At 43.8% G+C, this 26447-nt stretch overlaps 1 protein-coding gene across 2 annotated transcripts in view; it reads right to left on the bottom strand.

The window, feature by feature from the left end:
- Positions 1–2488: 2488 nt before the first annotated feature.
- The window catches only part of PITPNB (phosphatidylinositol transfer protein beta), a 63207-nt gene continuing 39248 nt past the window's right edge, over positions 2489–26447 (bottom strand). Inside the window, exons 8-12 of one of the 2 annotated variants that reach the window (XM_078435588.2) lie at positions 23677–23754; positions 10133–10243; positions 8395–8517; positions 4999–5084; positions 2489–3799 (exon numbers count right to left, since the gene is read on the bottom strand). In XM_078435588.2, coding sequence (XP_078291714.1) covers positions 5037–5084; positions 8395–8517; positions 10133–10243; positions 23677–23754 — 360 coding nt within the window. In that variant the 3' untranslated portion in view covers positions 2489–3799; positions 4999–5036. The remainder of the gene's footprint in view (positions 3800–4998; positions 5085–8394; positions 8518–10132; positions 10244–23676; positions 23755–26447) is intronic. The other variant, XM_078435587.2, reaches the window with a different exon arrangement.

Here is a 26447-nt window from a genome sequence, read left to right as displayed (position 1 = left end):
AGTTCTGAATTCCTTAAACAACAGGCTGACGACATGGCACTTCCAGAAGGAAGAAAGGGCCGGGCATCAGAGCACCAGGGGCCTCCAGCTGCCGAGCACGGCTTCAAATGCTCAGCGTGGCCTCAGATGACACGGCCTTGTGAGAGGCAGCTCTGGAATAACTGCAATTTCTACTTTTCCCCCATCCAATCTGGTTGAAGAACTGGTTTTGAAGAGACCGGCTGTTGCTTAACGTTTCCAAGTCAGAGGACATAACCTCAAGTGACACTGGCGGGGTTCCCGGGAAGCACTCTGTCGGCAATAGATGCCCCGAGCTCGGAGGGACAATCTTCAACCTGTCCCCTAGCACCTTCCCTCCCTCCCCCGACCGCGGTAGTCTCCAAATCTACACTTGCCAGTGTGCACAACCTGAAAAAACTCAGAAGTCCTAACACACTGTAACATTCGGTGGCTCTCATGATATCAGATCTCAGGGTCTAAGAACAGGCAGAACTTTCTCCTTCCAAACGGTCAAGAACAGGGAATCCCACACTGACCCCGTCGGTGCAGCTGCTGAGAGATGAACAGAGCAACCGTCAGTGAAGTGTCTCTTCCTTCCTCAGAGACAAGATGTCAGGAGGAGGCTGGGCTGCGAAACCACCCAGCTTAGCAAGTTGGCGAGGGGAGAGAGAGGTGAGCTTTGGAAAAGCCAGGTGTTGGGTCCACGGTGATTTCAGATCAACCAGGAGGGAAATGAACGGAAGAAGGAGGAAGCGATCACACCGAAGAGGGCGCACCACACGCTCGGGGATGCGACGCCTCAGCTGACCCTCAGCACTCTGCAGCTGGGCGCTCCAGGGCTCAGCGAGCGGCCGGGAGGGGTGCGCCTGACCCCAGGCCCGCTGTTGGCAGCACCGGCCCGGGAGCGGCACTCTGGGCTCCTCGGGCCCCGAGTGCCCGCCCAGCTGCCTTGAACCCGAACGTTTGCTTTGTCGTCTGTATGAAGCGGGCGAGGTCTAAGCGCTCTCTCCGTTATTGCACCGAGCTGTAATCAGCTGTGCACGCGCCTGTCTCCCACGCCGGGCTGTGGCGTTTACTCCCCTGGGGGCCTTCGCTGAGCCCTGCCGCTCAGCATCCTGAACGGCAGACCGGCCCCACGCGTGCAGACACGAAGTCTGAGATAGCACACTAAGAAGATCACCTCGGAAAAGAACATTCGGAAACAGAACACTCTACACGCATCCATGCGTGTGGCCGGCCACCTCTGCTGACGCTGAGCGGCTCTCGAGTGTAAGGCGAGACCATGAGAAAAGAGCTGCGAGGCGTCCAGAAACAGGAGAGTGGAAACGGCGAAGTCCCGAGAGTTTGTGAAGCACTGCCCTGAACCGAAAAGCCGCCATCTTGAAACCATCAGACTCTGACGACAAAATCTTCACTGAGTGCTTTTGGAAACACTACGCGTTCTCCGTATTTATCCCCTTGAAATGTAATTTTTAAAGAACCTCGGAGACCAATAATAACCCTTCTTTAGTTTACTGCTTAGCTTTTAAAGGCAGAAAATTAAGAAACCAAACCTAACAGTTCAACGTGGCACAGGCACATTTCAAGAACGAGAGTTTGCAGTGAAAAATTAAAAAAAAAAAACCCACATCTTTTCTTTATTTTTCCCAGAGTGGTAGTGCCGCAAATTAGAGAACTGTTGAGAAAACGGCAGAGAAGTGGTCCACGGTGGTCTGAACCAGACGGGGCATCAGGGAAACAACCACTCAAGCACACAAGTGGCATTTTGTGATCAAATTTATTTTTTGTTTAAATTTCATTTACTTTGTTTTACTGTAATTTACACAAGAGACTGCCAAGTAAACTAGATATTTTACATTCACCACGCATTCCCTCCAATCTCCACAGTTGTTAGAAAAACATTAGATCCATGCGCTGGGCTCTCATTTCCATGTGCGCCCCAGCTCCCGGTGATGCTACAGAGAGTTAAGTCCGTTAAAAGGAGAGGGCGAGACTCTTTATTTCACAAAATTAGCAATAATCTTCCTTGCACCAAACACTCTGCAGACAAAAATGATTATGCTTTGACAACACCTATCTTACAACAGTGCCCAGAGAGTAAACATCAGTCTTGATCCTGAGTACACGGAGGACATGTGCAACGTGGGGTCCGTAGCCAAGGCTAACAGGGCATCGTGGGTGCGGCAGTGATCCTAAACACCCTGGTCCGAGTCACTGCCACCGCCTCGGTGGGGACACAGGGCGTGTGGGCAAACGAGAAGCGGGGCGGGCAGGACTGTCAGCAAATCAGATTACAAACTGATATGACCACAGGGGCCGGTGTGCTGTAGGAGGGACGAGAGGTTAAAGAAGACGGTTTGTGACCGGAAGGCTTCAACAATATCATTCTAGTCAAGCTTCCAGGACTGACAGGAGAAAACAGGTTTGGACAGAGAAAGCTGATAAAAATCTTACCTAGCTTCGTTTCCTTTTTTAAAGAAGGAAGAAGAAGAAGGAAGAAGACAAGGTGGCCGCGGCTGCTAACCAGCATGTCCGTGACGCTTACTCGTGACGGGTTCCGGTGGCACCCTACTAGACAGCACCTCTAGTGAGGGCTAGGCCCTCAGCAGGGCCTCGGCCCAGGAAGGTGTGTGGACAGGCCAGTGCTGTCCCCCCAGTTCCTCCCTCCCTCCCTGCTGTCTCAAAGGCGCCTTCTCTCTTAGGGCGTATTTCAATATGAAAAGAGCAAACCGTCATCACTATCTGCGTTCTACCTCGTAAGCTGTGAGGAATCGAGATCATTTGCATAGTTTCCAAGCTCTAATTTCAGAAAACAGTCATTCCAGAAACAAGACTCTGCGGAAATGCTCTACTTCCAAGTTTTCCTGCAGCCTACAATGCTATTAATTTCTTCATCAATTCCTTTGCTTGCCTAACAGGAGCCTGAAAATTGTATAGTGTTTATTATAAATCACAAGCCGTCATCTCCATTTTTGCTAGGTTTGATGTAGAAAAATACTTGAAATTTAAAATACAAAAATCCAATAAAAACCGGAACTTTTTTTTTTTAAAACGATTTTTCCCTCAGGGCAAACAAGTTAAAAATTGGCAGGTAACTACACTCCTTACTAATAGACATTGTCCAATTTGAATTTAAGATAATAACCATCCAGAAATAAATCGGTATAAATACATTCAGAGTTTACATTCCAGATTCATTGGAATACCAAAAGATGTTGAATAAATTTTTCTGTGGGAGTCTGTTGCTTATGAGACTAAAATAAAATTTTATAAGAGACGGATTTAAAAGAACAGAAAAGTAATAAAAGGCTATGTTGTGTGTGTACACACACACACACACACACACACACACACACACACACACATATATTGGTCCACAATTCGACATTTATGAAACATACCAGCTAGTATTACATTGCAGTCAATTTGTCCATTAATGGTATTACTCTGATAATTATTAAAATCTGTTCCAGGTATATATATTGAAAATATTTTCTTTTGCATTCTTGCTGAAGATAGGTACAGTACTTTGGAGAAATTGTACTAATCCCTTCAGTATGTTTGTATGTACAAATATACACGTGTGTGTGTTTTGATCTGTAGCTCTACATGCGTCTTATATACAGCTACAGACATACACACACAAACATATACACACACGTGGTTGGGAATCTGTGCACGTGAGTACATAATCACAAGCACACGTCTGGGAAACGTCAACACTGCAAGATACTGGTCAGATTCTTCTTCACTCATCACTGGCTGCACTTGTTCCCCTCACTTGACCTTGATTACGTAACTGTAAGAAAAGCGAAAGACAGTGCCATGTGTTAAAATACAGAGACACACCAAAAAATGTTATCATCTTGTCACACATTCTCCAGGGTGGGGGTGGGGGGGATCCTCAACATGGTAAAACTTCTGGCAGAAAATGTACCCCATATACTACATTTTAAAACTTTAATCTCTTGAAGATTTGGTCTTACTAATGGTATAACATCTTGTTTCATCAGAGGGAAAATAAATTGCAAGTGGAAATAAGTCACAGAACTTAGAACTTAACAAAAGTAACCGTACCTTAATTTTTTTTTTTTTTTTTTAAATGAACACTGAATTTAAACAAAGGGCTCTGGAGGAATCCTGGCAGAGTTCATTCATTCTCATTCGTATGACTACTTCTGTTCATGACTGAATACTTCATTTCTCCCGTGTTCAATAACTCGATAATTCGAGAGCAGGGAGCCCATGTGAGGGGGCAGCAAAGAGCCACAGTGAGTGAGGAGAGTGTTTTAATCTTGTTCTTTTCCTCAATAAACATTATAGTTCAATAGTAACAACTGATGATTTGTGTTTACTCACACTAGTTTCAGTACGTGGGGGAGATTTTGAGGCTCTTTTCTCCCCTTTGAGGAAAATCTCTTCTCTGGGTGTATAGATTTGTGTTAGGGAAATAAGGCCGTAGAAATATTTTATATTACAGTGAAAACCAAAGTGTATTTATCCATATTAAAGCTAACTATAAAGGTTAACTAAAGATTCAACATGATGGAAGACATCCAGATGTTCAGAAAAAATTTCAGCTACAAGGAATCACCGAGGTTGGCCTTTATGGTATGGGACGAAGAAGCTCTGGTTTAAAATGTTTTTACATATTTCCTTACTAATGACATATGATCCTATTGAGAAATAGGTCGATTAAGTGGCCATCAATGAAAAATCAGCTGGCTTCTAGGATAACACTACGGTATGCCGGGCAGCTGGTGTGTGTCTGACCCTAACACTAAGAACTGGAGATGACTACATTCAACCTGCTCCCACAGATAAAACTCTTACAGAATAATAACTCAAGTGTTCCGTGTCAATCTCGAACATATGTATCTCTTTCAATTCTAAAAATTAAACCACATTGAACACTTAGTCTCTGCTCAGCAAGTTAACTACCCATTACCAAAAAGGTATTGGTTTTTAAACATTCTTTTTACCCGGGTCTTCACTTACACAGTTTGATATTGTCTCTGACCCTACAGGGGACTCATCTAGACATCAGCAGCCGACGTGCCTCGGACGGTACCCTTCTTACGCATCTAAACGTAAAATAAAATCATGAGCTGCCAAAATCACAGACTCTAAATTGGGTTAGTAAGCAGGGGGAGAAAAAAAGATCTAGGAAAGATTGTGAATGACCACTGCCTATTTATAACCACATCCACATTGAGAATGAAGTTCTGAGGCCCCTCCAGTAACACTGATCTAAGGAAAATCCTGCAAAAGGCTTTTCTTGTAACAGCACACACACAAAAAATGTGTATCTATTCTTGAATCTAGGAAATGGAAGCCTGCAGACTGATGATGTGGAATTATCAAAGACGGCCAAGGGTAAATGAACTGTTCACCAATACAATGTGAGAAAATGCCCCGACGGTCTGAGTCATATGTTCATAGTCCCTAGACCAGACAGGAAGCCATGAGGGGTGGCCACCTCTGCTGCTTCTGAGACCAGAGTCCCTGACAGGAGTTCTTTATGGGAAGTTTATTTATAAGAGGGAGGACAAGAGGAAGAACAAGTGAGCACAGGCACAATGTATGAGAAACAAAGAAGGACATAAGGACGCATCAGAAAGGACAGGCATTCATTACAGTAGCCTACGGATGATTTTTAAAAAACTCAATGAGAGAATCAGAAAAGAGCGGACAGAAAAGGAACAGATGTAATAAACACACTTCTGCAACTCAACACTTCTCCCCGACCCCCAGAAGTGCCAGTTGTGACATACAAGCACTAAGTTCACCCCCAGCACTTCTTCAGCAGCTAAGCCTAACCCCGCACTTCTCTTCAGGATTCCAGGCAGGGCATTCCTGTCATGCCTAAGCTCTCAAGATGCAGTTCCTTTTCTCCGGGGCCAAAACCCATTTGAAAGAAATCCAGGTCTTAAAATATTTGTGAATTAAGAAGAGAATTATAATGTATCAAACTCCATCGTCAGGTGTCAGGGAAACAGGACGTCAAGAAAAGGGGAAATCCCTCTGTGGTGATGAGGACTCGGCAACCTCAAGCCCCACCGTGAGGCAGGTGCTTTCTGGGTAGGCGCTTTGGCCTGCAGGCACGATGCCGCCCAGAGCCTGAAGACGCTCACAAACCAACCGTTAGGGCTCAAAGCAACAGCAATGTGACGCGGAATAAAGCATTCCCCGATGACCCACAGCAAAATAACTTAAATGGGATTTTACGTGACGATGATCAGCATACAATGCTGAAATTGCCTTAAAACGTTTTTGCAATATTTAACAAAGAAACTGCCACGTCCCCCCCAAGCCCTGAACCAGCAAGAGACTTCTACCGACGTCATGTGGGAATCCGTCAGTCTGAGCCGTACAGGCACGACAATGGTATCTTCGGATAAATGGGGCTTCTGTGTAACTACGCATCTACCTTATGGACCCGCTTGGAGAAGCAAGAAGCTGAGCCTGCAAGGCCCATGGCAAGAGGTGGGAGCGGGCACCTCTACCTCCTGGTCAGGGCACTCACTGTGAGTACACTGGGACTGCTCTGATTCCTGTTGTCCTGACACTGAACTTGGCAGGGAAGGGAAGAGGTCCCAGCCAAGTTCTGTCTTGGGGTTCAGAGCTCAGACCACAGAGGGCTTCATCCCTCACCCTTCAACCGTGACCTCTTCTCCTCATGTTCTGGACAGTCCTTGCAACATAAAAATGAGAACCAAAAGCCAACCTCCATCTTACGGGCTCAAACTAAGAAAAACAGGTTTTATCTGAGCGCTGGTAAATCCTTTTTGAAGATACCAAGGCTGTGCCATGAGCTTAGTGAGAATGAATGTAATCATGCTGCTTTCTTTTTTAACATTCAGCTGAGTCTAGCTGCCCAGAGGGGCTGGAGACAGGGCTGGCAGGTGTCTCTGGAGCACGTGGAGGGAGCAGAGCCAGCCAAGGCAGGGGAGGAGGGACCAAAACTGGGTGCTGGTAGGAGTGCTTCTTAGAGAAGGGCATTGGACTCTTGAAAACGGGAAGACAGAAGTGGGAGAAGGGCATGGGGGAAAAAAAGGGGGCAAGTAAACCATGGTTTACTCTTGGCTGTTTAAATATTTAGGGGCCAGCCTAAAAATAAGGGGGTGAGGGAGAGTCCTCCACACTTGCCATTCTACCACCCTACTTCCAAGACCCAGAACTGAAAGTCATACTCTCAGTGTGAGAAACGGAGGCTAAAGAGGTTTCTATTGTCTGGCCTAGAAACCGAACTCCAATTTACAATGTTGTCTCCATGGCAAAACAGGTTCCAAATTCCAAAAAATCAACTTAAAAACTTTTGGAACAAAATCCATTCATAAACTGGAGACTGCTGAAAGTTTACTTTCTGTATAAGATAAGGTTAAAACATTTTATTGCCTTATAAAGAAAATATGTCCTAGTCCTCTCAGAAGGTTTGTATAAAGCTAATTAGAAGCAGATCTGCCGTAATCACCAAAAGTAAGCAATTTTCAACACAGATTCTTTATGATGCTGTGTGCCAAATAGATTTCCTTCTGTGCCAAAGAACCTGATTTGCTGCCACTCTCCTGTGATTAAGTGGAGGTCCTGCCTCACACACAAGCGTCCGTCAAACGCTCCCGCCTTCAGGGCTTCCAAAACTAGGACCGCTGGCGGGACTCTGGACGGCTGCATAGAAACCACCAGCCCATCCCCGACATTCCTTGGGCTCACGTCCCCCAAGAGGGCCTTACTTTCAACTGAAAAGCAGCGTGGCCCAGAGCAAAAGCAGAAGCAGACACTTCTAAGAGGAAGTGGGAAGAACCCATCCCGGGCAGAAAGGGGGCGCTCACGCGCTGCAGGGTCTGCCCTGCCCGCTGGGGCTGGGCAGGAGCTGGGGCAGGCTTTAACTGCCAAGCAGGGCTGGCTGACCTCCAGCCCAAGCATCACCCGAATTTCTGCCTAAAGCTTGCTAAAGAGCTAAGGATTAAGTGCTAGCTGTGGGAGGGAATCTCTGGAACGTGTGACAATATGGCTAGCCTTATCTAACTGACAGTGATAACAAAATGAGCCAAAGGCAACTTGGTCTGATAAAGTGAGTGTCTAAAAGGACTATGAACCAGGTCCCAGCACAGAGAGCTGCTGCATGACAAAGTATGAAACCCCTGGGCATTTTACAGGTACAGACTCCAAGTCCATAAAGCTCTAGTCTACTTTCATGGAAGATGCTCAAATAAAGAGAAATCAGAACATGCAAAAGGATGTTAGTGTCTAAGAAACCCAATTCTGATGGAGGTATATATTTAAACATGGCCTGTAATGACACTCTTCTTAATTCTAAGTCTACACTTACTAATAAGCACATACATAGTTAGAAAGGGGAAATGAGAGTTTCCACAGAGTGGGAAGTCTTACTGTTTCTAGTTCTTTCTGAGTTTCATCCTCCATTCTCCTAATGTCTTCCATTGTCAGATCAATCCACTTGTCAATCCAACAAAAAAGTTGGCGATGAAAGTTCGTAAATATCCTTTTCTCTTGCTTTTAAAACAAAGAAGAAAAGTAGTATAAGATGGCAAAAATAGAAGATTAGTAACATATTAACTTTCTACATCCCAATTAACCCATGCAATCTACATATACTTGGAAAAGACCACTGTGTCTTTTGTATCATTTTGTAAAACAAAAGAAAAAGAAAAATCTCCCTGTGAAATGTGAAATCTCTCCCTGCAAAGGCAGCACAACATGTCAGGAACTGAAAAAAATGTGATGTGCACGTTGTGATCCAACATAAACTCCCGCTAGACATGGTCTATTTGTACCTTTTTCTAAATCTGGTGACCAAGGGTCAACTCCATTTCTTCCACTATAAAACAATACATGGTCATTCTTAACTTCTCTGCGATTCAAAGAATATTGTGAGGTTGAATATAATGTGTACGGAGACAAAAGAATCTTGGGTTCTTTGGAATAAGACGTTTATTTAAATTAAGGATTATTACATACTCTCCATCAATTTTTCTACTCTAACGTTACTCTCACTCTCTATAAAAAACCATACATTTAATGAGTGGTTTTAATTGCTACGTTATTTAAATGTTACTAAAATTTCCCAAGAAGAGAGAAAAGCTCACTGAACAAAAACAGTACTTTAATACTTTTGGACAATCTTCAACTTTAAAATTTCTTTCCATGAACAGAAGGGACTTCATCAATTACATGTGTGACGAACTAGATTGTTAATCTATTACTATGATCCAAGAGGAAGGAAGGAAGCCAGTATTTACAGAGTGCCTACCATGGGCCAGCTGCAAGCAGGCCCAACAGTAATCTCAGTGTCCAGCACATTAGGACCCTTTTTTTAAAATAAATGTCAGAGTGGTTACAGCTAAAAAGTAGGAAAATTATGGTAGGACAGATACAACCATTTGTGGATTCAAAGGTATAACAGGGTTTCTTTATAACGATAATAGAAGAAATAGTCACACTACAGGAAAAGTAAACACCAAAGAAACTTTCCATATTTCTTACGTGTTTACAACATGTGTGTTTCTTTATACAGCTGCAATTTTCTCCTCCTTCTAGATCAAAGTGTCCCTGTTACTTTCACTTTAATAAAGACAATGTCCGAAAGAGGTAATTAGGATTCGGGTCCTCAGATTCCGTCACCCTAGGTTCAGAGTGTAACTATTCTCAGTAAGGACCTCTAAGAAGACCTCCCACGAGAAAGTGCCAAGTACGTAAGAAAGTGTGTGTCGAGAGAGAGAGAGAGATGTTGTGGAGGATGTGAGCCGGGAGCCAACCGAGGTCGGACAGAGGAGCCCCTCAGCAGGCAAGGCCTGGCCTCTCCCTCCAGCCAGTGCCAAGACCCCAGGAACCCTTGGGGACATGCTGTACACGGAGAGGGCTCTCTGTGAAAACAGCTGGGCAAACCATCGGGAAAGCATGTTGAACAAAACACGGCTACGCTCCTCCCCAAAGAAAGCTCCTTAAAACCTGCTGGTATCTGTCTGCTGTTTCTAGGCAGAAAAGGGTAGAAAGGAATTATACAGAGACAATAACTGTTACCTAATAAGCGAGAAAAAGACATGGTAACAGAAAATATCCCACTAATAGCTACCTAAATTTAAGTCTCCGCATTTTGAACAGACGTTACCTTCTGAATGAAGTTTTCTACTTTGCTTTGCAGTCCCCACCACTTGAATTTGATGGTCACCAGCTTATAGGCACACATCTGAGGGCAGTCAGAGTTGTTTGCCAGCTCCTTCTAGATGACGAAAATTGAAAAGGAGAAATCGTGACTTCAATATTTGTTTTGATGAAAAGTGACCGTTGTGTAGTGACATCACAGACACAGGTGAAGAAAAGTACAATCTCACATGGGTTTAGTTTAGGTATTTGGAAATTCGAAATCATTTTAGCAAAAGCAGCAGTATTCCCCTGCTGCAAACCCTCCTTCCACAGATGAAGTTACTTCTTGGCTCTACAGTTTAATAGGTGCACTGTTCTGCCTCAAATTACACTGTTCGGATTTTCTATTAAATACCAAATTCTATCCACGTCGTATCAGTAGTGAGCTTTAATACATAAGGGTTCACCTAACGCCATTACTGCACCGTCCCCATGGATGTGGTGAGGCACAATAAAGAACGATCAGGAAGTTTAGCCGTCTTCTGTGTCTTTCTAACGCTGGCATGTGGAGTGGCACTGTTTATTAACTGAGGTATTCTCACTACAAGGGGGATCCGAAAAGGGACACGGCAAGCAGGAAAAACGGTCTACAATTACCAAGTGTTTGACATCCCGGCTTGAATTTGTACAAACGGTCACACCTCATAGTTGAAATGGCACAGTCAGGGAATCAAATCAAGAGTTGTTAGGGTAAAAAGGTGGTTGGGGGGGGTGTATTTTTTTTTTTTTAAAGAAGCAAGGGAAAGAAATGAGGGGCTATCTGGATGGAAAGAGACTAAAGAAGTATATAATGTCTACAATTTACTTTCAGAAAACAATGTTAAAAAGCAATTAGAATTTGGAACCTTAGATTATGTCACCCTAGGTTGAGCCAAAAAAACTTTTAAATACGTACTTGTGTCGAGAGAGGGGGAGAGGGAAGGAGGGGAAGAGAGGGAAAACAAAGATGGTGAAGCATCAACAACGGCTGAACCTAGGTAGAGGTGCTCACTGTTAGACGCTTTCGGTTTTTCGGCTAATTTTGAAATTTTCATTGTAAAAATAAGGCAGGGGATTGCAATCTATGGTTACTACTGCCCGTTTCTGTGAAACTTAGTACAGGCTTCTGCCTTATTAGCAAGTTCAGGATGCTAGCGTGTTTACTCCGGGGGAAGGATTAAGTAGTGGGTGAGCCAGGAGCTCACGTGGGTCTCCCAAGGTGTGCGTGCAGGAGCCCGAGACAGTCCTGGGCCGACCCAGAAGAGCGCCTGGGACGGGCTCACGGAAGCGAGCAAAAGCAGACACGGTCCCAGCTCTGGGGCTCCCAGTCTGTATGGAAAGCAGGCAGGTATCAAAGAATCACAGACTGCAGGTACCGACAGGGGAAAGGGCCATTCTGTAAACTCTCGGGCCAGGGCTGGTGCACCTGCAAGACAAACGCTACGTCTCAGGACCCCTGTGGGGACTCAACCAGGTGGTGCGAGCCCCGTGCTTAGCTGGGGGAACTCAAGGGCTTACCACATATTACTTCACTCTCTTATTCTTTCATAGAGTAGGGATTACCGGTTTCAATTTGCAAAACAACTTTAGATGATGTTTCTCCAAAGAGTACAAGGTCATGTACTTTTTATAACATACATCCCCTTTTTATAAAAACGGGATGGCCAGGTGAAGAGATGAAGCAGTCTTTTAGGGGTTCTTCCCCCTCATTCACCACTGCTCTCAGCTCCACGCCACATTCAGGACATCACGACGCCAGCATCGGTCACACCGTGTGCCACGGTCCCTTCTTGTCAGCTGTAACCCATTCGTACATCTCACTTTCAGTACGTCCACTGTGTGTAGCCAGGATTCGTTCCATGCAGCCATCATGTACACAAATTCGAAAAATGATGAATTCCTAGGTCATATTCTAAAACCTCAAAATGATTCTTCATTTAAGCAATCACAGCACCAGACCACATTTCCCCCCAAATCCTCAGTTAACGTTCCAGTCTCAAATGCATTCTAAAGACAGGATAGATGGAAAAATTCTATCTTGGTCTTATTAATATGACTCCAAAGTTCTACAGAGTCCTGCGTGATTCATCAACTTCTCTCAGAAAATCTCTTCGGTTGTAACATTTCATCTTATTAATGAGCTGGCACAGGGGTTAAATCGGTGAGGTACCACCACAAGCGTTTAAATAAAAACACGATATACAGCAAACTGTCCTGGTGTGGGTGAATTCTAGGTCAACAGAAGAACTTGGCTGGCTGAGCTCTACTTCCCCATGACTTCCCTCCCATAAAACAGAGTACTAACATCATAATTCAGCAGGGATGCGTATGTACACACCCACGCGTATCCAATCCCATACACTTTATGAACAGGTTTAATTCGGCAAGTATTAAGAGGGTGCCACTTACAACCCCATCTGTGCTAGGTGTTGTAAGAGGACACAAAAGCGGCCGGGAGAGAGGAGAGTAATTACATGTGCACAAATAACGACAAAACCACTATCCTTGGTGCTAAGGATCTCTGCCAGAAGGGACACCCTTCTGTCGCTGTGGCCCCGGCCTGAAACATATTTGCAGTTCCCCCTCCCTAGCCTGCAGACCCCACGCACTTCAGCTGGGCTCCTGTGTGTGGAACTAGCCCAGCAGCCTTCCACAAGACATAACTAGCTTCTGAGTGCCCAGCCTCACCGAGACTATCACACGGCTGGTCTTTCACAGATCGTTTTTTTTTTTTCAGTAAGCAATGAGCCAGTATTGAGGTACTCTCTCGTTCAACAAGTATCAATGAAAGCCTTCATGATGAAACACAATTTGAAGAAAATATGAAGAATATAGTATTTAAAATTATGAAATACACCTGCTAAACAGTAGCCTTAGACTAGGAGTAAGGGGATGTGGGTTGCAGCTCCCATTATGCAAAGTAACTTCCTATGTTAGGTGGGTAGGATCCTTAACCTCTCTGGGCCTTGCTTCTGCCAATAAAAGGAAACACTGGGCTCAACTTTTCGTCTTCCACTGATGCGACGCTAAAAGGGTCAGTGAACTTAGTTCCTCCAGGGTCAGGGACGGCACATGTCCTTGGCATTCAGTGGCTTAAGACTTCCTATAATTTTGCATTTTATTCCATAATGGGCTTATTAGCAAAATATCCTCCTGCCTATGCACTTGGGCTGAATCGCCTCTGCAGCTAAGAACCTCTGATGCACCACTGATTAGCCCTAAGATACCTTCCAGACGGAACATTCCAAGGCCCTATTAATTATGGGCCGCTGATAGCTTCGTTCTGAAACTCCAAATCACTGGACACCTTAGTGTGCTAAATGAAAACCTTGGTTGTTTCCAGGAGAACACCGACTCCTCAGAATTCTACCATTTTATAAAAACGGCAGGATGAAGCATGGTTCTAATTAAAGGGTAAGCTGAATTTAACACAAATATGCTTATACCACACTTGGGCTCCAAGAGCAGAGCATACACACATGACTCCAACAATTACCTAAGTTTGTTTCTCACACGCTTTCTAGTGACTCTGGCAGTCTGCTCAAATCAATTAAAGGAATAGTGGTAATTTACAAACAGTGATCTATAATATTTAGTTTAAGTCATGGGACAAAATGAACCCGTTCTCCAAACTATCTTCCTCGGACCTTAAATATACATTCCAGTCTCATCTGCTTTTTTTGTTTTTCCATACAACTTACAAGTGATTAAAAAAAAAATTCACAGAATACGTACAAGTTAAGAAACAAGTCAACGAAGAGCCTGCTGCCTTTATTTCTTAGCGTAATTCTTTACAGTGTCAACACCTCACAGTATGAGGTGAGGGGACCTACAGAAACATAATGTCAACCACAGGAAAAAACGGAGAACATGGAAGCTACCTATTTTTAATATATATTATATATTATTAATATATATGTGAAATCTGGGGCACTTGGGTGGCTCAGTTGGTTAGGTGTCCAACTCTTGATTTTGGTTCAGGTCATTATCTCACGGTTGTGAGATGCAGCCCCGCGTCAGGCTCACACTGGGCATAGAGCCTGCTTAAGATTCTCTCTCTGCCCCTCCATCTCTCAAAAAAAATTTTTTTTTAAATATATGCAATATTTAAGGTTTCATTCAGTTCTTACGATGACTTGTGCGATTTGCCTCTTAATTTCAGCTATGTATGACCTTAAGACTAGTGGTTAAGAAATGGCTTACAAAGTGTCTATACCTAGGGGCATCTGGCCGACTCAGTCGGAAAAGCATGTGACTCTTGATCTCCGGGTACTGAGTTCAAGTCCCATGTGTTGGGTGTGGAGATTAAACAAACAAACGAGTCTCCAGGGGAGCCTTGGGTGGCTCAGTCAGTTAAGCATCTGACACTTGATTTCGGCTCAGGTCGTGACCTCACAGTTTGTGAGATCTATCGCCCAGGTCAGGCTCTGCACCAACAGTGCGGAGCCTGCACAGGATTCTCTCTCTGCCCCTCCTCTGCTCTGTCTCAAAATAAATAAGCAAACATTAAAAAAAAAAAAAAAAAAGTCTCCATACACAATGAAAATAAATAAACACTTAGAAAAAGTCTCCACATGTAATGAAACAGAAAATAGGGAGACTGCCTAGACATAGTTAAGTAAAAGCTGAAACAATCCTTGTGGCACCATCTTCTCGGAAGGGAATCTGACCCTCTGTCATTAAAAAGCCTTAAAGCTGTCCATATCCTATGTATAACCCTTTAACCATGTAATTCCACTTCCAGAAACGTATCCCGATTCATCAGAAAACACTACATATTTACTTATAACAGCAACAACCTGGACTTAATGGTGAAGTATTTTACAAGCCTTCCAAACAATGGGCTGCTACACACATAGACATTAAAAACCATCTTTTCAGAGAATGCTTAATAATGTAAACATTTTTTAAAGGCACGATATGAACATAAACAGGTATCTATCCATGGTATAAACATTTATTAACAAAATACAGTACATAAATCATGATATGTAACAGATAACAAGAATTAAATCGTGAGAATGTAATGCATTTTTACTTTCTTCTGTGTACAATTCTTTATTTCTGAAACTTAAGAAGTATACATCTTTCGTAATCAGAAAAAAACCCAATACGCTTCGACAATACAAGAGTTTTTGCCCGAAGGTGACTATTTTAGGACAATGAATTCCTTTGCCCTAAATTATCTGGGTACTATTTCAAATCTTCACTCTTCTTTTGACTATAAATAATCTAAATGTTTTCCTGCCTTTGGTTTTGAGATTTAATACATAAAAGCTAAACAAAATCAAGCTAAAAGCTGAATTAAGATCTTAAACAGATAATCTTAGTCCAGTCCATATTACATTTTTCCTAATCTTAAACTTCTAAAGTAAAAATGAGGTACACATGCAAAGTAAAATATGACATATTCTTCAGAGTCATCAGAAATATTCTTGTGAAAAAATGTGTGACTTTCAAAACGTGAAAAATCTCAATGGGGCAAATATTTGGCATTCCACATTCAGAGGACTGTTCTAGGATCCACAGAACCCAAAGGAGTTTCAGCTTGTCTGTCCAGTTCTCAGGATGTTCACTGGGGCAAAGCAAAGCTTCCTCTCTCGCCTTGAACAATACAAACGTTTTCCTCTTGATCAGGTAGAAAAATAAGCCCAAGGCAAATAAAGCCAAAATCAAAATTCAGATCATTCACACATTAATTCCGACTCGGCTCAAACTTCACATTTGCTAACCTAAAGCAAAACAGGATTAACTCTTTCCTAAATCGAGTTGTAAATAAAATTACTTTGCTGATAAATATGAGTTTTATATAGATGAAAGCACGAAAATTTAAAAGAACAATTGAAAATAAAAGGTAAAGACTAGCTGGTTACCAAAAGACAAGAGCAGTCAGGAGTTCTATAAAATGAAAACAACAGGCTAACAGAAGAACCCTAAATTATGACTCATCTTTACATAATTTAAATTTCATCTGTAATGCAGCAAGCACAAGCTAGTGGAGAAAAGGTTTCTAAAATTGTATTTCGTTTGTGTGTTCACTGAATTCCTTACATTTCATGTTTCTAACCATAAATGAAACCCCCAAACGCAAATCATGTTTTTAATTTAACAACGCATATTAGGTTACTCTGAGGTATGTGGACGAGGCCTAAGGGAGAGTAATGTATACTGGAGCCACGCAGCATAACTAAACAAAACGCAGCGTGTTTAACCGGAATGGCGAGCAATCAGCCCGAGTTATCCACAAGAACTAGTTTCTTGTATCTGTGACAAACAAATATAAACAAACGTAAAAGACAATTAGGAAAAACAAATGAAACAGGCCCAAAGGCATTATGGAAACTCATTTCCTAAAAACGTAGTCCTCTCACAATGCCACGCTACACGTCAACTCCACACACTCTCCTTCCTCTAGTCAAAATGCGTGGGGATGGAGAAGGAACTGGTATGTGCTACAGATCACCAGATTGATACTCTGGAAGTACGTGGCAGGTTCTGGAAGGCTCATACTGCCTTCATATTTTAATTTTTCAATTTTAGGCAATCTGAATGCTCAATTTCAGCTGTTGATTTCATAATGTAAGTTTCCAACCCAGATTTCACTAAGAAAGTTAAAAATAAATGCACTGCTGGGGCTGCTGCCAGTGCACGCATCAGTAAATATCAACAGAAGATTACAGAATATATGTGAAGTATGTGTACTTAACTCTCAAGCAAAACCCAATTCCCCAACTCAGCCTCACCACACCCTCAGTTTTGACCGGATTTTTTTTTTTTTTTTTTTTTTTTTTTTTTTTTTTTGGCAGCCATTTAGACAGACCTACGGTGGACATCACATTCTCTGTAAGTACACAGCAAGTCCAACGTCTGGTTGCTTTTTATTTGGTTCAAGGCAGTTAACTTGAATCCAGCAAATACTTACTAAGCCTCTCCCAGGCACAAACCTCGGTGCTGGGCAGTGCCCCACGTTAAGTAGGTCAGATACAGAGCCCATGGCCGAAAACTCAGTGTTGTAACAGGGACAAAGGGGGTGGGGAAGGAGGCCCAGTGAGCACACAGACCCCCGCTCTGACAGGGGACACACCAAGTACCATGAGAAGGTCATCAACAGAGGACTTCAGCAGAGTCCAGGGCTGGAAGATTCTTATCTGACTCGGCAAATGGGCAATGTTAAAGAGAGTAAGCAAATGCGAAAAAGAAGTTCAAAAGACTAAACTAATCACAGGCTAAACTAATTTCATGAAAACAGGCAAAATGAAGTGAAGACAGGAAAGCTTACTGCCTGTGACAGGATAATCAGTCACATTTTCCATGTCTCCAAACTTAGTGTTTGTGGAGCTCACACCCATTTTCCTAATCAGAACTATGACATGTGCTTCGTGCTTGTGTCCAATTACTCTAGGAGTGACACCACGTGCAAGTGAAACCACAGGTTCACTCTTCAGATAATGCTCGTGAAGAAAACACTGTCCCTGACAGTGTCAGTAAGAACCCTGCAAGGGGCCCATCCTGTCGGATCACCTCTCGAACCCAAGTAAGACACTCCATCTGTCTCCCTGCCTGCGTCCATTGGTGCTGCCTGAGAACAGAGGCAGTCAGTATCCACGATAAGGTTAGAACTAATCGTGTATCACTCCCGGGCACTTAGCTTCTTGAAGACATGGGACAGATTTCTTGCTGTCCTCTGTAGGAATTGGGTAATTCACACAGACCAAGCGCTACTTATTTTTATACTGAATTAAAAACCTCATTTGCAAACCAGGTGCTCAAGAAAACAAAAACAAAACCAAAAAAACCTAGCCATGTTTTCAGGTCGGCTTTATTATACATAAGCTACAATGAGGTCTAACCAGACACTAATTATTAAGTCTCTGTATGCCACCCACTATAGGTTTTTGAAAATGAGATGATAGGGAGGGAACATGTTTTAATGTCTTCACATCTTTCCCAGGACTCAGAGCCATGTCTAGATGAAGACAGGAAAGGACCCCCGGTCTCTCTCCTCGAGAGGCTATCAGGTGCTCATTAGCCTCTTGAGGGCTCTGGGCTGCCTTCTCGCAAGGCTCTATCTCAAAGAGATTTCCACAGCTGGGCTCTGAGCTCTCCCTCACCCCCGCTTCCCTTCCTCCCATCCCTGGCCAACAGAACCTTGTGGTATCTTCACTTCGGGCCACTGACAAGGCTCCCACCTTCTTTCCACAGATGAGAGGCGGGAGGAGAAAGGAGTCTTGGTAGTGTGGCAGGGAACAAATCAGCATCCCTACAATCCACAGATGGCTGCCCTCCACTAGCTTGAAGGATCCAGATCGGCTTCACGGGTAATTCTAAAATGAGTCTAAAGCAGGACTGAGCAGGTAAACAGCACGACATACTGTTGTGAAAGCTCCAGCTGCCAGAACTTTCGCTCCAGACTGGAGTTCGAACATCAATAGGACGTGCCTTTATGGCTAGAAAAAGCAAATGTACGCACACAAAGATAACATTAAAGAATCCCAATTTCTAGGGGCGCCTGGGTGGCTCAGTCGGTTAAGCATCCGACTTCAGCTCAGGTCACAATCTCGCAGTCCGTGAGTTCGAGCCCCGCGTCGGGCTCTGGGCTGACAGCTCAGAGCCTGGAGCCTGCTTCTGATTCTGTGTCTCCCTCTCTCTCTGCCCCTCCCCCGTTCATGCTCTGTCTCTCTCTGTCTCAAAAATAAATAAACGTTAAAAAAAAATTAAAAAAAAAAAAAAAAAAAAGAATCCCAATTTCTAGATCAACTTCTTTATTTGACCTGATCACCTTATACCACAATGTTCAGACACTGGATGGTTCCGAGACCCGTCAAGCACTCTAAGGGCCAGATACTCTGGCAAAGTCTCCTACAAAAGACCTTTATAGGCCTAATTCTTAACTATCTTATAGAGACACAGAACTTTAAGTCTTCAGGAAGCGTCAGCATTAAATGAAGAAAGAAATTCGGCCTTGCCATAGGATGCAAACGACACCATAATCTTCAAAGATGGTGGTTCAATTTGTTAAGATGACAACCCTTCAGATCGGAAGAGGTAAACTTGAAAGCTAAAGACATCCACACGTACACGGTTTGTGATAAACCATTAGAACAGGCAGCCATACCAATGTCATAGAACACACAAAGCCCTCAAAACATGGAAGAAACCAAAACATGTGCACACACACATGTGCATGCAGTGCTATAAAGAAATAAACATTTACATCCGTAAGAAATGCACTAATCTACCTTGAAGCAAAAATCTTTACCAGGTTATAAATCCCTCCCCTATCAGTATGTACAAAAGCACTTAAGTGTTGAACCCTAAATAACAAAATATAACTCATGTGCTCAGATTTAAAAAATTCTCTTTTCAGAAGGAAGATGAATCCATAACTAAAGCCTGCATCCCTGGGTTTGTAGTTTTTAAAAAATAAAAGGTATGTATCATACCATAGGCAAAAAAAAAAAAAAAAAAAAAAGTCCGTACTCTAACCCAGTTGGAAAATATGAAAATCTACTCACTGGTGCTCCCCTGGCACCCTCAGGACCACTTGCTAGTAAAGGTTCTCTAGCATTCATATGGCCTCTGCTCTTCAGCTGACCCACATCAAGCACTCGTAACACACACACGTTAAAGACAAGGGGTACAGACAGACAAGTGAGTCAAGATGGGCTTGACGACTCCCAGCTATTAAGACAAGAGAACCCCTGGATACCAGACACAGAAAAGGGATAACTGTGTCATTAATAGGGCAGCTTGTGTATAGATCTCACCAACCCCCAGAGATGATGTGGCTTTTCATTTCCAAAGACCAAAGCTTCCTCCGCATTGGGAACGTAACACTCACTACTTCATTCAGTCCTGGCAACGACCTTTTAAGGCAGTGACAATGTCCTTCCCATTCTAGAGATGTGGAAACCCAGGCCCAGAACTAGGATTAAGTTAACGAAGTCACAGCCTATACCACAAGCGATAAGGAAATGGATTTCCCTCAGTGCCACTGTCACCTACAGATTCCCTGACCAGTGGAAACGTACAAATGTTAACAGGAATTATCAAATTCTAGCAAATACCATGAGTACAGAGAGACACACACGTGGCCTGATGCAACAGGGTGTAAGAGATGCCTACTGGTGATGTGGGGGTCAGAAAGCGTCACGTCTCCACCCACTACGCATCTCTGTGACTGGCGCTGAATCAGGTGCCATAGAGATGTCAGACATCCTGCTGTTTCTCCTACAACTATTACCTGTGTCTCTCTGGCCAAGTTTCTCATCTATATAATGAAGCAGTTGTACTTACCCCACAGGAAGGTCGTGAAGATGAAACACGACCTCGCGTAGCGCCTGGCACCAAGGAAAAGTGTCTTTTCCACTCTCCAGTCCGGCGTAGACAGCCAGTAAATACTGTGAGAGTTCAGAAGGAACACGCCAGCGTGGGGTAAGTAAGGAAGAGTTTCCAAGAGATCACAGAGTCTGAACCTGGTGCCGAATGCACTTTTGAATTTGTACTCGTGAAAGGGAGTTTCTCCTGAGGGGCGATGGGAAAGAAGACTGAAGGGAGAGGATGGGACGGCACACGGAAGGAAGGCCCGGAGCCGCTGCGGAGGGAGCGGGCAGCCCTTGCGCTCTTGCACAGGAGCATTCTGACAGACACTCTCGGGCAAGTGGGTCCAGAACAGGACTTCTTTTTCCTTTTTGCCTAATTACCACGCATTCCTCCCTTCTCTCCTAGTTCAGACGTACAGAAATCCCCAACCACCACCCAGCCCTACCATCAGTGCCATGGTGGGTATCGTCACTGGCAAACAGGGCCTGCCAAACACAACTTAAATTTTTTTTTTTAACGTTTTTATTTATTTTTGAAGGAGAGAGAGAGAGAAAGAAAGAGCATGAGCAGGGGAGGAGCAGAGAGAGAGGGAGACACAGAATCGCAAGCAGGCTCCAGGCTCTGAGCCGTCAGCACAGAGCCCGACGCGGGGCTCGAATTCACCAACCGCGAGATCATGACCTGAGCCGGAGTCGGACGCCCAACCCACTGAGCCACCCAGGCGCCCCAGGGCCTGCTGAACACAATTACAGGAGATGCTGATAAGATCAAGTCAATCCACAGGTTCCTATTTTTCTATATGTTGTATTACCAGCCACCGTCATCCTTTTTACTTTTCTTTCCTTCACAGGAATACGTGGATGGCATGATTACAGTAGTCTCCCCTTATCCACGGGGAATATGTTCCAAGACCCCCAAATGGATGCCTGAGACCATGGACAGTACCGAACTCTGTATATACTGTTTTTTCCTATATGTGTACCTTTGATGAAGTGTAATCTATAAATTAGGCACAGTGAGAGATCAACAACTAATCACGAAACAGAACAATTATAACAAAAACTGTAATAAAAGTTACATGAATGTGGTCTTTCTCTCTCTCTCAAAATATCTTCTTGTGCTGAACTCACCCTTCTTGTATGATGTGAGATGATAAAATGACCATTGAGATGAAGGGAGGGGATGACACAGGCACTGTGATGCAGCGTCAGGTTACTGACCTTCTGACATCAGAAGGATCATGTGCTTCCAGAATGCAGTTGACCACGGATAAATGAAACCGTGGAAAGAAAAACCGCAGAGACAGGGGGGAACTACTAGTTATTTCTGGGATCGTGGTAACTTAGTTAAGCTATAACTGAACTTTTAAGGGTAGCTACACTCACCATCATTTGGGTAAGGTTAATAACCAAGAGTTAAATAGGTAAAAAGGGATCACTATCAGTGAGCATTCTCCCAGAGAAATAATAAGCTATTGTTTCCCCCCTCCCCGGCGCGCGCGCACGCGCACACACACACACACACACACACACACACACCGGGGGAAAAGACTGCTAAAATGCAACCTGAAAAAAATGTAAAATTCACATTATTTCTAGAAAGTAAACCTATTCTAGAATTTTAATCATTAATTGATAATAAAAGACAAAGCAATGGCAGTCAAAAATCATAAATAAAAAAAGAATAAAAATCATCTTCTAGGTTCCTAAAACGTTGGAAATTAGGTAAAACTCACAGTGTCCAACTACATGTGCTGCCTGTTCTCAAACTGGGTGGGAGCTCCGACAGAAGAGACTGGAGCTCAAGCATGACAGCCCAGCATAAAATGGAGCATCGCCTTTTCAAGTGTGCACTTGAAAAGCTGACAATTTCAAAAAAATTTAATGTCTAATTCACCTGAGTCTCAACTTCGGGCCCCTCTCTTCCCTTGTAAAAGCATCATTAGCTAGAGTTAGTACTTACTGGAGCAAGACGGCCTTTGAGAAGATATGGCTGCCTTAGAGGCAGCCACCCATCTGCTGCTCCAACACGGCACTCCTTTTTGGAAGGCCAGGTTAAATCTCAAAGGGGAAAGACCTCTTCTCTGACTCAGTGTAAGTTCTAAGGTCCACATATAGAAATCTGCACAAGGATCGGGGAAATTCTTAAATCCACTGAACTAAGTTTAGATCACACATACTGAATTTGTTCCTTGATTTGTAAGTGACATAGATCACTTCCTGTGAATTCAAGGTAAAAGTCTACGGTCATGGCCATTCAACTGGGAGAATCTTGAACTGAACTCCACCCAGAGAACAAATGTAAAAATAAGAGAGTTCTGAATCATTTCTTGTAGAACAGTCAGATCCATCCTTCATTTTAGCTGACGTGCACGACAGTCCACACAACAGTCTGACACCCACCAAGAACCACTCCACGGGTTACTTGTGGGGCTATCTGTCACAGTAATCCCCTATCTGCAAACAACAACTAACACCTAGAGGTCTTCTACCGATGACTGGTGACCGGCTTCGGCATAAACAGACTGGTCACCAAATAAAACGTGTTGGTGGAAATGTGCTCTCGGCACGTTTAGGTTTTAATGTTCCCCTGCTCCTGTCAAATTACCTGTAATCACTTGCCATCACCACAGTAAGCCCTCTTTAAGGGTCTCTCATTTAGTTTAGTGGATGTCTTTAAAATGCCTTCTATTTCTATAGCAATTTAAATTATTACCTTGACATTGCTTTTCTCACTCCCGTGAATAAAGTAAGGGCGTGTTCTTTATTAGAAAGTGACTACTTGCCATCAAAATTGTTCTCTGGTGTTCCGGTTTCCAAGACGTAACTATTAAGAGGCCAGGAACACGAGCTCAGGTGAAGGGAACTTGTTCGGTTTCCACTAAGACTAAATTTAAACTATAAACCTTCATTTAACATGGATTTTTGTACTGCTTCAAGTCTCAAAAGAGAACACTACAATCCCCAAAGACTAAATCACTTGTCTCTTTTTAAGAGTTATCAGAATAGCATGATGCTGAAAGTGACAGTCTGGCTATGTTCTGTTTGTTAATGCAGCACAGACATGCTGGCCAACTGCATCACAAATACAACTATTTCTGTGCCATTTCTATTTTTCACTTAAACGTCACCAGCTCTCCCAGACCCGGGACCTGTCAAGTGGTCTGTTGCCAAGACTCTGCCTGTCAGAAAGGTCAGCATCCAGTACCTTCCAGTTGGGTCCCAAAGGGCCTCTCTTGGTCTTGACTGACTGGAATAACGCTGGGTCTTCATCAGCTTTGTAGTCCTGCAAAGCAAAACAAAGTCAGAGGCAGAGAAGGAACCCAGAGAAATTTCTTTAACCTTGCCAGAACAGCTCTTTGCAGCTACTAAAACACAGGACAGAAACTGATTAGGCTTATTACTGTGCCTTTGCAGAAAAGTAGGAAAACGCTTCGTTATGATAGTAAGTTTTGGGTTTGGTTCTGTTTTACACTTTAAGGCAAGACGACTACACAATATTTAGTAACAAAAGTCTTGACGAGCAAGCCACTGGTTACTGAAGAGCTCCACAAACCTTCCCACGTCTTTTAACAGTTTCAACATGTCGATACACATACAGGCACATTCAAGAAATAAAACCATCCCGGTCTTGACAATATCCCTCGGTGATGACTGAGAGCTACCACTGTGGCCGGGAACGCAGATCAGAACTATCAATCCTGCGGCAGCAACCCCCACCCCCCAGCCCCGCCCTGATCTCTTCCATGGCTGGGTCTGTGCTGGGTGCCTCAATGACAAGGCCAGCCTGTCCACACCCTTGTTCAGAGACCGGTAGGGTGCAAATCCCTCGGCTTGCTAATGGAAGCCCCTCGTCACAGGAGGTGAGCGAGGGGTTTATGCCTCCATCATAGAACTACCTCAGTTGTATCACGTCACAGCGGAACGGCCTTAAGACTGCTTTTATGCAAAGTTCTAGTGTGTGTAAATTCTATTTCCCTAACATCCTCTTCCTTATAGAATGGAGGAAATGAAAGACGTAATCTTTTTCAACCTGCCTGCTCTACACATACACACAACCTACAGATAGGAAAAAAACTACCTTAAAGAGTAAAGTTCAGATTTAAAAAAAGAAATGAGTTTCAACGGTCACAGTGAGCAGAGGTCAGCTGGTGAGCTGAAAATACTACAAAGGGAGAGCCTTTGCCTTGTCACGCAGAATTCCTGAGCCCCTGAGCCTGGGGTCCTTCCCAACATTCACAGAAAGACCATGTACTTTAAGGAAAACACCCAGGCAAGTCGTATGTGAAACATCACTGTTCTAGAGATAAAGGCAAGCACTGAACATCTCTAAGTATAATACAAACTTTCACAAATCAAAGAAAGCATGTTGAGAGGCAGCCGCTTTGAGATTCAACACTTACTCAGTAGATGCACATGACGTGTCAGTAATTCCTAAAGAGAAAGTTAGACGTAAATTGTGTGAAGAAGGGAAAATGTGAGGTTCAAGTAGAAAACAAAAATTCAAAAAGGGCCCAACAGTGGCTAAAATTATTACACAAACATTGAGCTGGCTACACTGAGTCTTACTGCTTTAAGATCTGCAATGTGGTAGTAGGCATTAGGTCAGGCAGCGCTATCCAGTTACGACAGACCAGAACAAGCCGCCTGCAAGGGGCCGGAGGACTTCTGGAGTTACATGTGTCTGGGCACATCACAGAAAGTTCAATTTCTGTCAACTAACGCGAATTCTTAAATTCCAATTTAGAGCCGCACCCTCAAAATTAACAACTTCACTGCTGAGAAAAGTATCCATCGTACAGGCAGTCTCAACACCAAGGTTCACAGTGCGCAATCAGCCATCCTGCCGATATAAACCGTCATGTAACGCCATCAAATGTTTTCTCTAAGTCTGAGGCTTGGAATTAAAATCTAGAGACAAGCTTACTTCTCCCCAAAATTGAAAGTGTTTAACATCCTATCAAATAATCACTTCTGACACCATGTCCCTCAATCGAATCTATTTATTCGGTAGCCACCACGTAGAAGGTAGCGTGCAGGATGCTAAGAGGGGAGCCCGAGGGGTCTGAGGACACAAGGAGAAGCAGCACCTACCTGGTGCCAGCTCCTAGGAAGTCGCAGTGGAGCTGGGAGAAAGAAGAGGCAAACAAAGAAAAGAACCGAAACCCCAGAGAGTAGGAGTTAACCGCCAACAGAGAATGGAGAGAATGAGAGTCAGAACCGAAATCAACGGACACAAGCCAAGGAAAGGCATTTTTAAAATCAGTTTTAACATCGTGTTTAAAAGGCAGAAAAACCTTAACTGCAAAGGTAGATGTTAAAAATTCTTGGGATTCAATTTTTAACTACCTGCATAACGTCCAGAGGCCTGGCCAGTGTTTCAACCCACTTAAGTCGGGGGGCGGGGGGGGGGGGGGGGAATACTTTTTTTTTTTTTTTAATACCATCTCAGATGTGACCTCATTGTGGGCATGCCGTTCAAAATTTTTTCTTAATGCAAAATGTGACACATGATGGAGCCTGGCATGGGCTGAATGGTAAATCGCACATTTCCTAAATCCGAGGGACTGTCAGAGCACGCTCCGCCATTTTATGTGACAAGAAGAAGGAACACACTCAGCCAGTGAAACATGCCATACCTGGCAGACAAGCCCTAATTCTCAGTGTATTAGAACGGGAGGAAAAGCGGGCAGGGGAACCTCAGAACTGATGAAACGGAGCCCGCAGAACGAACTTCTGTACGATCATGGCACCAGTGGAGGTCAAAACGAACAGATGGATCGGGTGGGCTTTGCTGACGACACCCCTTCAGGTCCTTCCCGAGCCCAGCTCCGTACCAGGGTGCCCACCTCCGGGCCTTTCAATGCCTGTCTGACATACTAACTGAAGAAGGCAGAGTAACGCCTCAGAGCTTCTCCGCTCTGTACCTGTCACACCGTGGCAGAAAAAGCCTGTTTCCGAGCCTTCGTCGTGACTACC

This window comes from Panthera onca, chromosome D3, assembly GCF_046562875.1.
Source record: "Panthera onca isolate mPanOnc1 chromosome D3, mPanOnc1 haplotype 2, whole genome shotgun sequence".
Taxonomy (NCBI): domain Eukaryota; kingdom Metazoa; phylum Chordata; class Mammalia; order Carnivora; family Felidae; genus Panthera; species Panthera onca.
Note: the sequence above shows the minus strand (reverse complement) of the source record. Positions and strands in the feature narration are given on the sequence as shown.